The 15,283-nt window shown below is 46.6% G+C and overlaps 1 protein-coding gene across 1 annotated transcript in view; it reads left to right on the top strand.

Moving 5' to 3' along the window:
- ADGRG7 (adhesion G protein-coupled receptor G7) overlaps positions 1-15,283 on the top strand; it is a 150,183-nt gene that overhangs the window by 109,041 nt on the left and 25,859 nt on the right. The window contains 2 exon segments of the mRNA XM_088451729.1: positions 12,282-12,610; positions 14,993-15,068. Of these exon segments, the coding sequence (XP_088307855.1) occupies positions 12,282-12,610; positions 14,993-15,068 (405 nt within the window).

Below are 15,283 nucleotides of genomic sequence, written 5' to 3'. Positions count from 1 at the left end.
TCTTCAAGAGATCATCTCCGACAGGGGAGTACAGTTCGTAGCGAAGTTCTGGAGGTTACTCTGCTCAGCCCTTCAGGTAAAACTCAAATTTTCTACCGCTTATCATCCCCAGACCAACGGTCAGACCGAAATGGTCAATCAAGACCTGGAACAGTTCCTGCGCACTTTTGTCTCCTCCTCCCAAGATGACTGGATTGAACTTCTTCCTTGGGCCGAATTTGCCCACAATAATCATTATCACACATCCACCAGCTCAACTCCTTTTTTTACAGTTTTTGGTCAACATCCTCGAGTGCCAGATTTCCCTCTTCTTCCCACATTAGATGTGCCTGCGGCCAAAATGTCCCTTCAACGATTCTCCAACATCTGGGAAAAGGTTCGTTCCTCTCTGACTAAAACGTCAGCCCGGTACAAGAGATTTGCTGACCGCCAAAGACGAGCGATTCCAAATTTCCGACCTGGGGATATGGTCTGGCTCTCTACCCGAAACCTAAGACTCCGAGTACCCTCGATGAAATTTGCTCCGCGATTCATTGGTCCATTCCCAATCATCAAAGTCCTGAATCCTGTGGATTACAAGTTAAAGCTTCCTCCGTTTCTTCGCATTCCAAGTTCCTTCCATATTTCTCTTTTAAAACCACTAGTCTTAAACCAATTTCAGAAGGTCCTGCCTAAAGCTTCTAGTGTTCAAACACAGCAGGGAGAAAAGTTCGAAGTTGACAGAATCTTAGATTCCCATTGTCGATACAACCGTCTTCAATACCTTATCGACTGGAAGAATTATGGTCCGGAGGAACGAATCTGGATAAATGCCTCCGATGTCCATGCACCCCGTCTGGTCAAAACGTTCCATGTGAAATTTCCTCATAAACCAAGGAAGTGTCCGGTGGCCACCCTTGAAGAAGGGGGTACTGTCACATGCCGGCCTGGAGACCCCAGAATCAGACCCCGTCACTTACCTGTGCGGGCGCTGACCCGCGCTGTCTTCCAGCTCCCGCGCTGTTGTCCTCTGGAGGGTCCCGCTGCTGTGCTGCTCCCACGCCGGCTCCTGCTCACCGCTGGTCCCTGCTGACTACCTCCAGGAAGCGCTGTCCTCCGGTCCATGGGCGCGGCCATCTTGGATTGCCCATGTGACCCCACTTCCACCAATGAGGAGCCTTCTCCTTCTCTCTCAGCCTGTCAGCTCCCAGTGTCCACTATAAAAGGATCCCCAATGCTCACACAAGTTGCCAGTGCAACTAGTTTCTTAGTTTAGCTAAGTAGCCTTCCCACTGCGCTCCAGCCGCTCCACGTAGCCGCTCAGCTACCAACATCTACCCACGGCTATCCAGCCACTCCACGTAGCCGCTCAGCTACCAACGTCTACCCACGGCTATCCAGCCGCTCCACGTAGCCTCTCAGCTACCAACGTCTACACACGGCTATCCAGCCGCTCCACGTAGCCACTCAGCTACCAACGTCAACCCACGGCTATCCAGCCGCTCCACGTAGCCGCTCAGCTACCAATGTCTACCCACGGCTATCCAGCCGCTCCACATAGCCTCTCAGCTACCAACGTCTACAAACGGCTATCCAGCCGCTCCACGTAGCCACTCAGCTACCAACGTCTACCCACGGCTATCCAGCCGCTCCACGTAGCCACTCAGCTGCCAACGTCTACCCACGGCTATCCAGCCGCTCCACGTAGCCTCTCAGCTACCAACGTCTACCCACGGCTATCCAGCCGCTCCACGTAGCCACTCAGCTACCAACGTCTACCCATGGCTATCCAGCCGCTCCACGTAGCCACTCAGCTACCAACGTCTACCCACGGCTATCCAGCCGCTCCACGTAGCCACTCAGCTACCAATGTCTACCCATGGCTAACCAGCCGCTCCACGTAGCCACTCAGCTACCAACGTCTACCCACGGCTATCCAGCCGCTCTACGTAGCCACTCAGCTACCTACGTCTACCCACTGCTATCCAGCCGCTCCACATAGCAACTCAGCTACCAACGTCTACCCTAGGCTATCCAGCCGCTCCACGTAGCTTCCTAGCTATCTCGTTACTGCCGCATTCCTCAAACTCCTGTCAGTTCGCTGCACCCTCTCATGCGGAGAAACTTCATTAAGCCAAGCCTCCTCCAGCGAGCGTCTGCGCCAAATAAAACAGATCCAAGGCCCAGTCCGGGAACACAGCTCCTAAATTCCACGTTTGTGACAACCAGGGTGTAATGCCACAACCCGTAGACCCAATCACCTGGGCTCCAGGTCCAAAGCATTAGCACCCCAAATCGGTAAGTGAAAGCCGGTGATCTTGAGGGAGTCGGAGACCCCCTAAAGAAGGGTCCCCCCCTCCTGGGCACCACAGGCTTACGCTGAAGCCCGGGGCTCTTCCCCATAACCCTGGCTTGGTGGGTATGGAGGGCATGCAGCCCAAGCAAGGTAAGTAAAGTGAAGAAATGATGTCCCTAGACGCATTGTTGGCCCATTCAGAATCTGCTATGAGGCTTGTTTGTTTCCAGTTAAGTTTCTGCTTGTAGGTATGCAGTAGAACGATACATGTGCTAGGAGGATGAAATAAGGAACATGTTTTAGGCCGATGAAATAAGGGACAGCCTGCTACAGTAGTTCTGCCTTCCAAACTATGGGCTTATGTGTCCTTTCACAACACTGGGTCTGGTTTTAGACACACTGTAAATGCCAAGTAAATTCATTCATTTGAGTGAAGACATCCAGCTGGGGGAATTAACATTTTTTTTTCAATTCTCCATCAAGCATAAGCAACATCAAAGAGCGGTACTGAAGTTCAAGGTAAGAAATGGGAAAAGTTATTTTATTTCAGCAGAAATTAGAAAAACAGCTGTTAAATTGTATTGCAATGAAAGAAGAGGCTGTTTCACAGAGCTGCAAAGTTCCTGCAATACAATCTACTTTTTACCATCATTCTTCCCTATTTCATACTGTGTGGCTCATGTAAAGTTGGCAATATATCCAGGAAAGAAGTGCAAAATGCAGGTTTTTTTGTACTGTGTGTCATGCTTTGGACGCTTAAAACCTCTTTCCTACCTCTCCGTAGCAACCTCTTTCCGTTCCTCTCCGGTGCATGTCCACACTAGCACATCGCCCTCGGCTGATGCTGAGGTCTACCTGGGCTGCTCCTGCCCTGTCCGCTCAGTGTTCTGTCACTGAATGGCCCTCATTGCCAGTACAATATTGCAACTTGCTGAAGTTACAGCTCTGCGCTGAGCTCCCAGGTACTCAGGACCTCATTCAGAGCCGGTCGCACAGAGCGTGCGGTCGGTCTGAATGAGGGGAGGACGTCTTGAATTTTCAAGACGTCCTCCTTTGTGGTGGTAAGGCTGTGGTAAGGCGGTTACGACTGCCTAAGGTGATGGTCGCGATGGTGAAGACCATCGTGACCATCGGGGCTTACGACGAGACCCTAGGGTAGGGTCTCCCTTGTCGTAAGCCCCAGAGAGCTTTCGGCTCTGTCTGAGCCAGAAGCTCTCCACTGACATCACTAGTGATGTCAGTGGGACTGCCCCAAACGGTAGGCATTTCCATGGGAGCACCTCCGTTTGGGCTGCCAGCCCCCCGGCCCGCCTTCCAAATGGGGCGAGCTGTCAATCAACATCGACAGCTCGCTCCCTTTGGATCGAGACCCGCTACGACCGGCGCTGTCGGTCGTAGCGGGTCTCACGCATGTGCACGATGGCGCCGTCGTTCGTATGCTCTGTGGGGGGCCATCGACCCAGTCCGAGTGCATCGGCGCTAACGACAGGGCCTGAATGACCCCCTCAGTATCTGAACAGTCCCAGTCCATTATATCCAGTTCCAAAGTCTAGTAAACAAATCTCCAATGCCATCTTGTATTCCAGTCTGGTTTTACCACTGAGACTTGTCCTTACCAGGGCCATAACTAGGCTGGTGCGACCAGTGCCATGGCACAGGGCAACGCAGGGCAGGGGGTGCTGTTTAGGCCTGTCAATTTTCTGTTTATTATCATTCTCACTTGTAGCTTCCTCTTTTTTTATCCCCAGCATCTCCTGGCCTCCTCTATCTCTTCCCTGGCCCTTCCCCATGAGGCCATGGCCCTTTTTCAGGTGCAATATCTTATGTACCCATTTAAAAAAATATAGGGGGGGCACCAATGCTCTCTCTGGCACAGGGCACCAAAAAGTCTAGGTACGGCTCTAGTCATTACTGCCTCCATTGGTTCCAGATGATACCTCCAATCATCGGTTTCATTCAATACCTTTACACATTGGTCTCATTCAATACCTCCACTCATCGGTTCCATCCAATACCTCCAATCATCGGGTCTCATTCAATGTCTTCAAACATCGATCTCATTCAATATCTCCAAACATTGGTCTCCAATCATCGGTCCCATCTGATACCTCCAATCATCAGCCTCATTCAATATCTCCAATCATTGCTTCCCGCTGTTATCTCCAAAACATCAGTCACATCACTCCAGTTCATCACTATCGGTCTCAAACCGATCCAGCTCTTCAGTTCAGCATTACTGGTCACTCCGACCCTACTCAACAACCCAGCATCATCGGCCCCAACCCGATTCTGCTCATCTATAAAGTATCATTATCTCCAGTTATCATTCCTACTTACTGTTAAAAAAAGACATTGCATTCCTGTCCTCGTCTTCAGGTCGATCAACCTCTGCAGTTCCTCTTACTCCTCACCTCATACATGAGGAAGTCTTGGCTCAAGCCTCCCAAATTCATCTACGCCTCCCTAGTCACAAGAAAGAGGAAGGGGGCATATTAATACAACTTATTTTGTTTGTAGGGTGGAAATGCTGCATGGAAATGCTGCATATATACCACTTAGTTAGAAGGTGTACCTATTGCAATTATTCCACACCCCTTTCCCCCCCCCCTGTAATTAGCAGCAGAATCACAAACCTTGCATTACCTGTAAAAGAAAAGAAAAAATAAATGAGTGTCCCCTCCCACAAATAAAAACAAGCATTGATAGGTTAACCTGATATTGCCAAAATTTGCAAAGTTTTGGAACCACTGCCTTATGGGAATGCAGCAAGCAAACAACCTGGTGACACCTTATGCCAAAACTAGCCCTATGCTGATAGCATTAGGGCTGTTCTTAATCCCCTTGTCATTGGAGTAGGTTAATTAGTTGAATCAATCAACAAATTTGCAGTTTTCAGCTGAATATGGAGTTTCCCTATAGTCAGAGGTCAGACCATGGAGAATAAGCAATGTTATTCATCGACGTGATATGCTCAGGGGCAAACGCAGGATTTGTAATGGGGGATTTCTGCATTTGTATGTTTGTATGTGTATACAATTTATATATATATATATATATATATATATAGATATAGATATATAGATATATATATATATTAGGGGTGTGCATCGGCCACTTTTTGTGTTTTGGTTTTGGATCTGGATCTTTCTTCGTGTTTTGGATCTGGATTGGTTTTGCCAAAACCACCCTTCCGTGTTTTGGGTTTTGGATCTGTATTTTTTTTTAAAAAAGCATAAAAACAGCTAAAATCACAGAATTTGTTGGTTTTTCTGCTCCTATGCTATTATTAACCTCGATAACCTTAATTTCCACTCATTTCTGAACACCTCACAATAGTGTTTTTATGTCCAAAAGGTTGCACCGAGGTTGCACTTTGCTAAGCGACACGAGTGGGCGGCACAAACACGTGGCCCATCTAGGAGTGACACTGCAGTGGCAGACAGGATGGCAGTTTGAAAAACTAGGCCCCAAACAGTACATAATGCAAAGAAAAAAAAGAGGTGCAAGATGGAATTGTCCTTGGGCCCTCCCACCCACCCTTATGTTGTATAAACAGGACATGCACACTTTAACAAAGCAATCATTTCAGCACCAGGGTCTGCCACACGACTGTGGCTGAAATGATTGGTTCGTTTGGGCCCCCACAAAACAAGCTGGCAATTAATCTGTCCCTGCACAAACTGGCTCTACGGAGGCAAGTTGTCGTCCTCATCCTCCTCATCCACCGATTCCTCACCCTCTTCAGTGTTGTGTACATCCTCATCCTCACAGAGTATTAATTTGTCCCGGCTGGAATCCACCACCTCAGGTCCCACTGTACATTCTGGAGGCTGGTCTCCCTGGAAGAGTTGATAATTCATTTTTATGAACATCATCGTCTCCACATTTTGTGGAAGCAACCTCCTACGCCATTCGCTGACAAGGTTCCCGGCTGCACTAAACACTCTTTCGGAGTACACACTGGAGGGGGGGCAACTCAGGTAAAATAGAGCCAGTTTGTACAGGGGCCTCCAAATTGCCTAATTTTCCTGCCAGTACAGGTACAGACTGTCTGACATGCCTACTTGGATGCTGTCACCGATGTAATCCTTTAACAGACAGACGCACGCTTGTCGCTGCTGCTTTGAGGATACAGGTGCGGCTACAGCCCACACAATTCACAAACACAGAAAAAGAAGAATTTTTTATTTTTTGTGGAGCGCACTTTGAGGGTTACACCACCCTTTAACAGACTGACGCACGCCTTCGCTGCTGCTTTGAGGATGCTGGTGCGGCTACTGCGCATACATTTCACACACAAACACAGAAAAAAAGATTATTTTATTTTTGTTGGAGCGCACTTTGGGGGTTACACCACCCTTTAACAGACAGACGCACGCTTGTTGCTGCTGCTTTGAGGATGCAGGTGCGGCTACAGCCCACACATTTCACACACAAACACAGAAAAAAGAAAATTATTTTATTTTGGTTGGGGCGCACTTTGAGGGTTACACCACTCTTTAACAGACGCACGCTTGTCGCTGCTGCTTTGAGGATGCATGTGCGGCTACAGCCCACACATTTCACAAAGAGAAAAAAAATAAGAATTTTTTATTTTTTGTGGAGCGCACTTTGGGGGTTACACCACCCTTTAACGGACAAGCCAGCCGGCCCTTTACTTATGACACAGGTGCACGCTTGGCGCTGCTTCTTTGTTGATGCATGTGCAGCCATAGTGCACACAATTCACAAACACAGAAAATAATTCCTCCACCATTCTGTCAGTGGTGACAGTATCATATGCAGTGACAGTAGACATGTCAGAAATTGTTGGCACGTCCTTCAGTCCGGACCAGATGTCCAAACCGGCCCTTGACTTATGACACAGGTGCACGCTTGGCGCTGCTGCTGTGTTGATGCACCTGTGGCTACTGCGCATACTTTTCGCAAACAAACACAGAAAAAAAAGAATTGTTTATTTTTTGTGGAGTGCACTTTGGGGGTTACACCACCCTTTGACAGACTTATGGGACACAGGCGCATGCTTGGCGCTGCTCCTTTGATCATGCACGTGCAGCCACAGTGCACACAATTCACAAACACAGAAAATATTTTTTTATTTTGTTTGGAGTGCACTTTGGGGGTTACAGCACCCTTTAACGGACAAGCCAGCCGACCCTTCACTTATGATACAGACGCACGCTTGGCGCAACTTTGTTGATGCACGTGCGGCTACTGCGCACACAATTCACAAACACAAAAAAATATATTTTTTTTGGAGTGCACTTTGGAGGTTACAGCACCCTTTAACAGACAACCCAGCCAGCCCTTTACATATGGGACACAGGCGCACACTTGGCGCTGCTCCTTTGTTGATGCACGTGCAGCCACAGTGCACACAATTCACAAACACAGAAAATATTTTTTTATTTTGTTTGGAGTGCACTGGGGATTATACCACCCTTTAACAGATGAGCCAGCCGGCCCTTTACTTATGACAGAGGCGCACGCTTGGCGCTACTTTGTTGATGCACATGCGGCCGCAGTGCACACAATTCACAAACACAGAAAATATTTTTTTATTTTGTTTGGAGTGCACTTTGGGGGTTACAGCACCCTTTAACGGACAAGCCAGCCGTCCCTTTACTTATGGGACACAGGCGCTCGCTTGGCACTGCTCCTTTGTTGATGCATGTGCAGCCACAGTACACTCAATTCACAAACACAGAAAATAATTTTTTATTTTTTTTGGAGTGCACTTTGGGGGTTACAGCACCCTTTAACGGTCAAGCCAGCTTGCCCTTTATGTATGACACAGGCGCACGCTTGGCGCTACTTTGTTGATGCACGTGCGGCTACTGCGCACACAATTCACAAACACAGAAAAAAAAAATATTATTTGGAGTGCACTTGGGGGGAGCACCCCTGATGGACAGAGAACCCCCTGGACAACACTACAGCACCCCTTTAGGACTGGGACACTGCACAGGGCTTTGGAGTGGACACAGCCCCTATGGACAACTGACTCACATCACAGCCCAGCCAGCCCCTATGGACTTTGGAGGAGTGGACACAGCCCCTATGGACAACAGCAGCACAGCACAACACAGCCAGCCCCTATAGACTTTGGAGGAGTGGATACAGCCCCTATGGACAACAGCAGCACAGCACAACACTACACTGCACTACACTACACTACACAGCCCAGCCAGCCCTATCTCCCACCCTCCCTCTTCACTGTCCACAGCCGAGTGAGAAAATGGCGCTGACGTGGGTACCTTATATGGAATCCAAAACCCCTCGAGACCCGGAAGGCGGGATGATGACGTTTTGCCTCGATTTCAGATCCGAGTCAGGCGGGAAAAGTCAAGCCTGACTTGGATCAGCCTCGGATCGGGGGGGCTTGGGGGGTTCGGATTTCAGAAATATATATAACCCATATGCCTCTCACACATGGATAGTTACATTTTTACAATGTATTGTATAAGTATAGTCAGGGCTTAAAGTGGTCCAGGAGAGGTGGTGGTACTCATCTCTCCTGCCACCTACTCCCTATACCCCTGGCAAGCTAGTCTAACAGGCCAAAACAAGTGTGAAAACTGTTCTTTACACACACACACGCAGGCGCACAAACTGTTGTGTGTAGGAAATGGTAAAGTGAATTGCTGGGGGCCACCTAGGTCCCCAGAAGCTTTGGGGGCTATGACAGTGTGAAATACATATATATAGACCACCTAAAAAGGGTCTCTCTGTCTGTGGGACTTCTGTGCAGGGACTTCGTGGAGGGGGAACTAGTTCCACCTACCATTAGAGGTGACGGAACTCAGTTCCACCCCATTTCTGCCCACTTTAACCCCTGAGTATAGTTGTATTCCCAATTTGGACTGCCCCCTCCTCCCCTCCCACACACAGAGACTCAGAGCAGATTACAGACTCTTAAGCTGCATACACACGTAAAGATTTTCTGTCCAACCATCCAACTAGTTGATTGGTTGGAATGAAAATCTGGAAAGGAATGGGAGTAACTGATGATCAGCAAATGCCAGAAAACAGATGAAAATGGTCATCAGACAAGTTTTTTAAATGTTTGATCTAAACTATTTGTTCAAACAACAGTTTTTATCCATTTTCCGGCGTTTGGGAGCAAATTGCTGATTGTCATTTGCTTTCATACGTTACCAGATTTTCATTCCAACCAATCAACTAGTTGGATGGTTGGACAGAAAATCTTTATGTGTGTATGCAGCTTTACACTGCACATTATACACAAACACTTATCCTGCACATTACACACATACAGTACACATACACACACTGCACATTACACACATACAGTACACATACACACACTGCACATTATACACAGACACTTACACTGCACATTACACACATACAGTACACATACACACACTGCACATTACACACAGACACTTACACTGCACATTACACACACAGACACTTACACTGCACATTACACACAGACAGAGCAGATTACACACAGACACTCAGAGCAGATTACACACAGACACTAGCACTGCACATTATACACAGACACTTGCACTGCACATTACACACAGACCCCTTCCACTGCACATTATACACAGACTTCTTCCACTGCACATTACGCACAGACACCTTGTACTGCACATTACACACTCTCGGACTACAGACCATCAGAGCTGGCAGGTACCTGCAGGGCCGCCATCAGGGGGGTACAGCTGGTACTATTGTACCGGGCCCGGGCTCAGAGGGGGCCCACAGAGTGCAGATGATCCAGTCTTAGTCACAGACAGATGACTGCCTGTGAGTACAAAGCAGTTTACTGCAGGATCGGTGCTCTGCGGGGCCCCCTGTCAGTGTCAGTCACTATGTGACTACCAGCAGCTGCAGGGCCCCTTCTCATAGGAGGGCAGAACAGTGGTTTTGCCTTTAGCACTGCCTCACTTAAATTAATTGTGTCTCCCTCTGCACAAGTTATCCCCCATGCTGACGGATGTGTAAAGCCCACTATCCCTGACCCCTACCCGAGTCCCAGCCCCTCTTTCTCCCCTGCTCTGCATTACCTGTCCTTCTCCCCTTCAGATGGAGCGTGAGGTCCCTCCCTGCCCCTTTCCAGAGTCCCCACCCTCTCCCCGAGTCCCCGCCCCCTCATGCTCTTCCCGGCCTGCATGATGTGTCTACAGCTATTGTGTGAGGGACACAGAGTCTCTTGCGATGCTGCTATCAGAGTAAGTACAGTACAGTAAGTACAGTAAGTACAGTAAGTACCTTAGGGGGGCTCTGTACTTAAGTGGCGCCCCAGAGTTATGGTGTCCCTGACTAACCTCTGTTAGTTAAGGAAACCACCTTTGCCTAGAGGCTCAGCCATGCCCCCGGGGATATTGTAAAGTATGTGCTGCCCTTGTATAAGTATACATTTTTCCAGTTGTCCCCTTGTACTTATACAAGGTCAGCATATCATTTTCAATATCCCTGGGGACAGGGTGAAGCCATTACTCAAAGGAATTGTCCCTAACAGAGGGGTGACCCCATAACTGTGGGGCACCACATTAAAAAATACAGGGGCTTTTACACATGTCCATAGGGCACTCCTATACTGTATGTTAGCTCCCTGATAAAAAAACAGTGGTGATAATTAGGGGATCAAGGGGACACCTAGAAATCTGTGGGGTGTCTCCTATATTTATACAAGAGCAGCATATCATTTACAATATCCCTGGGGACAGGACTAAGCCACTAGGCAAAGGCGGTGCCCATAACCAAGAGAGAGGTGACCCCATAATTATGGAGTACCATACTTATTCATGCTATGTGGGTGAGGTGGGGGTGTATACTTGTATTAATGGGTGGGGGGAGGGATGTAATGTATTAAGAGAAGTATAAGCTTGATCCTGGGGAGTTAGGTGGGTTGGGTGGGGTATAGCAATGTCAGGAGTGCGGTGAGGTGAATGAAGTAGTTGTCCAGAAATAGAGATCATTGTTTTGAAAGGCAAGCGGTAAATGGTTGTAGTATAGGCCCACACACATAGCTAATGTATACATATACACACACAGAGGAGGGGAGTCCATGCCAGTACTTTATCTAGGTCTCCACTGGGTCTTAATCCACCTCCGAGACTCAGCCCGGCGTGTACTCACGCCGCGCCACTATGCTGAGAGGAGGGGGTGACAGGGGAGACACAGAAGGGGCTGGCAAGGGAGACAGAAGGGGGGCTCCCAGGGAAGACACAGAAGGGGGACCCTGTCTAATCTGTCAGTCCCGGGCCCCATCATTTCTGATGGCAGCCCTGGGTACCTGTGATGCTGTGCTAATTACATGCTGTCCAGACTTGAACAGATGAGGAGGAGTGCAGTGAGTGACATCACTAGCACTCAAAGGCACATGGGAGCTGTCAGGGAGGATCTGCAGCCGCAGCAGCTCCCCTGTACTGCTGGGCCATCTGCATGGCTATGCGGAAGCTGCCCATTCGGAGCTCACAGACCTCACCAGCCTGATGAGACAGAGACAAAGATTTCTGTCTCACTTTAAAAAACAAATAATACTTGTGCGCTGCGGGGATGGACTGGCCTGGCAGGGGGGGGTTTCTAGGTACTCAGAACCCCCCCCTGCGTGCACTACTGTATGCTGCTAGCGTAAGTTATGCTAATAGTGCAGCTTATTCTATTTACATGGATGTACTTTAAACAATGATTTTTTACATACATTTCATGGATGCTATATACAGTTATCCCCTGTATTTTACTGAATGTATATTCAGTAAAATAGGTAGGGCTGAGAACACTATGGCCAGATTTTGCAGGTGAAATTTACCACAAAGCGGCAGGTTCAATTAGCTGCAAGCTCTTGTTGGAATCGTCTGGCTACATGTACATCCGGGTTTTACATGGGTAATGCATTGCTAAGCTCTAGTTAATCCATATAAAGGTACAAGTTCATAAAAAGACGTTGCATAGTGTCTACTAGTATCTTTATAATTTAGACAATGGGATGCATTACCCCACATATAATTGATCAATTTATTTGCAGGAACAAAAAACCTATTTCATGGATTCTGATAAGTCTCTGCACATCTTTGCTGGTCTTCTACATAATCTTTATTGCTGCAATGGAAATCTCACACATGGACACAGACAGTATCACCAGTAATGATTCAGAAAATGATCAGTTTTTAACTGATCTAGAAATTGGACCCAATGATGGGATGTGTACCGCCCTGGCAGCTTTACAGCACTACTTTCTCCTTGCCACATTTGTATTGACAACATTGTTGGGAGCTGAGTTTTGTATTCGATTTTTTCGCTTCACTCCTTACTTGCCAGAACACTTCATGAAGAGTGCACTCCTAATTGGATGGGGTAAGTCATTAGTTAGCTTGTGCTTTGGCAAAATGTCCTATTTACAAATAAACACTAAGGGATAATTTTACTAAGAATCGTGTTTGGGCGAGTTTGCAATCTCACGCGAGATTAGCCTGTTTTTCCGACTAGCAAATTTACTAAGGGCAAACACAGCATTGGGGTTTTGGGGTGCAAACTTCAGAAAACCCCCCTGCACCCTTGGGACAGTACCCCAAAGGTAAACTGCATCAAAAAAGTTTAAAAAAAACTTTAAATCACCCTAAAAAAGCACTTTAATTTTGGGGGTGAAAAAGTACAAAGTTGGGGGACAAATTTATAAATAGCAAAATAGACTATAGGGCAATCCCCAAGTATGCCCCAGGTATTTTTAAGTTTGCAGGTGGTTGCGGCAGGTGGATTTTTTTACGTTTTTTAAAAATTCACTTTAGCAATTTTAAAATATGCTACCGTTCATTTTCGTGTACCCCAAATGTGCTGAGACTACTTATTTTGTGCAAAAAAACCTGCTAAATGTTACTCTTCACCACTTCTGCAAAGACGGTAATTAGCAGCTATTGAGAGCATTTAAGTACCTCAAATACCTTCAGTAGGCCTATTCGGGGGTATAAATAGTGATCTCCAATGTCAGGGCATCTTTTAGAGGGTGTCAGGCTGATTTCCCCAAATCTGAAAGGACTTTTTGCTGGTTTTGAATTCGCCGGGTTCAGTTTTCGCAGATTTCTAATTGAATATGGGCATAAGCGTGGATGAGCGCGATACTCTTTTGCATGGAAAAACAGCGATGTCGGCGAAAAGTCCAGCATGCGAAAAGTACGGGACTTTTGCGTCTACTTGAATATGCCCCTATACATGCCCGACACAGGATTTAAGATAGCTGTGAAAATACTGACCTCTACCTTAATCCCGACGCTGGACTCCCAACCCCCGCCATCCCGATCGTCAAAAGCCAGGTATGTATGCTAATTATCCCGGGGATTGGGGTGTTAGGGTTAGACACCCCTGGGGAAGTTTAGGGTTAGGTGCCACTAGGGGGAAATTAGGGTTAGGCAATCCCCCAGGAGGGTTAGGTTTAGGGATCGGGAAAGGGGGGGTTAGGTTTAAGCACCCCCAGGAGGACTTAGGGTTACGCAACCCCCCGGAAGTTTTAAAGTTAAGCATCACTAAGATAGGGTTAGGGAGGGAGAAGTGAGATTTAGGGTACTTACCAGCCAGCATCGGGATGTCCTCCTGTCATGCTGCCATAGTCGGGATTTGAACCAGTGGCAAAACAGCCATCAGTATTTCAATCCCATTCCCTTGCAGATACTGTATAGCGGTATATCTGGCTGCCTGTACGGTCAACCCACCGAACAACCCATATGCTGGCCCTGGAACCACAGACAATGATGTCACTACCAGTTCCTGTGGCCAGACAGCTCGGGCGGTGTATTGGTAAGTGTGTGCATACCACTTACCAAATCATTGGATTGACCAGCCATTCCATCACTCAGGTGTGTACCCACCTGTTTACAGCCTTTAGAAGGCCGTCATATTGACCAATCTTTGTACAAGCAAAGTTTAATTTATGGTGTATTGGTTTTGGCTCAAAAAAAGTGTATTTAATTGGTTATTTTTATTTTCATTTGATGTTATCACTACATGTTTCTATTTAGTTATTCTGATAAACATCAAATCATTTCTTGTATTTCTATTGATTGTACAACTATAAAAGTAATGTGGGGAGATTTTATTTATATTTGTATTTAATTGCCTAGTAACAGCGACTTGCCTGAACAGCTAGCTTTTTAAGATAATATCAGTTATAATGGTTTTACTGTGAACAGTCATTTTTGTGTCTCAGTGCAGACAATACTTCTGACTTTTACTATAGTATAAATTGTAAATACAAACATCTCAAGTTCTCATGTTTTCCCCAAATAAAATAAGAATCTTCTTTCGTAAATTAAATTTCAATATCAATTAACACATAGACAGCTGCAATTTTATAGACTAGAGCTCTAACCTTAAGTATTATCAGCTTGAGACATAAATCATATAAGTGCTCTGGCAGTCATCAATATGAATGCACCCATTGTTATTATAAATGTCCATCTCAATGGCATTTGCTCTTGGGTGCTGGATACAGTCGTATACCAGCCTACTAAAGCAGGTGGCAGCAGTAATAACCAAGTAGCAAATGGCTCATTCACAGACACCAGGTACATGCATGCAAGTTGACTTAAATCGCGGTTATACTCCTTCATTTACATTTATCTTTTGTTCATAAATACATGACACCATAAGATGTTTTTCTCAGTAATTAATAGATGGTTAATGATGAATGCATCATTGCAAATTAGGAAATTAATACATCACCAATTTCATGTGCTTTGCCATTAGGCCTTCCAGCATTGATTGTCCTAATAACCATTGCAGCAACATACCCAGGAACAAATGATTATAACCGAAAGGAATTGTAAGTAGTGTAAAACTATATTTTTTCCATGCTTAGATTTCCTTAGCATAAGAAATGGTATCCAACATTTTATTCCTACCCATCGACTATAGGGGTGATTTATAGTTGAACATAAAAGTTACCCATTTGTCTGCAACTTTACAATTCCACATCTATAGTTTGAGATACACATATCTAAAGATAAGTGCAATCTTAAATCTAATGGGCAGATCCCT

Source organism: Taudactylus pleione, unplaced genomic scaffold (genome assembly GCF_031769625.1).
Source record: "Taudactylus pleione unplaced genomic scaffold, aTauple2 ptg000026l, whole genome shotgun sequence".
NCBI classification, from domain to species: domain Eukaryota; kingdom Metazoa; phylum Chordata; class Amphibia; order Anura; family Myobatrachidae; genus Taudactylus; species Taudactylus pleione.
The sequence above is the reverse complement of the archived record's forward strand: the minus strand, read 5'-3'. Positions and strand labels throughout refer to the sequence as shown.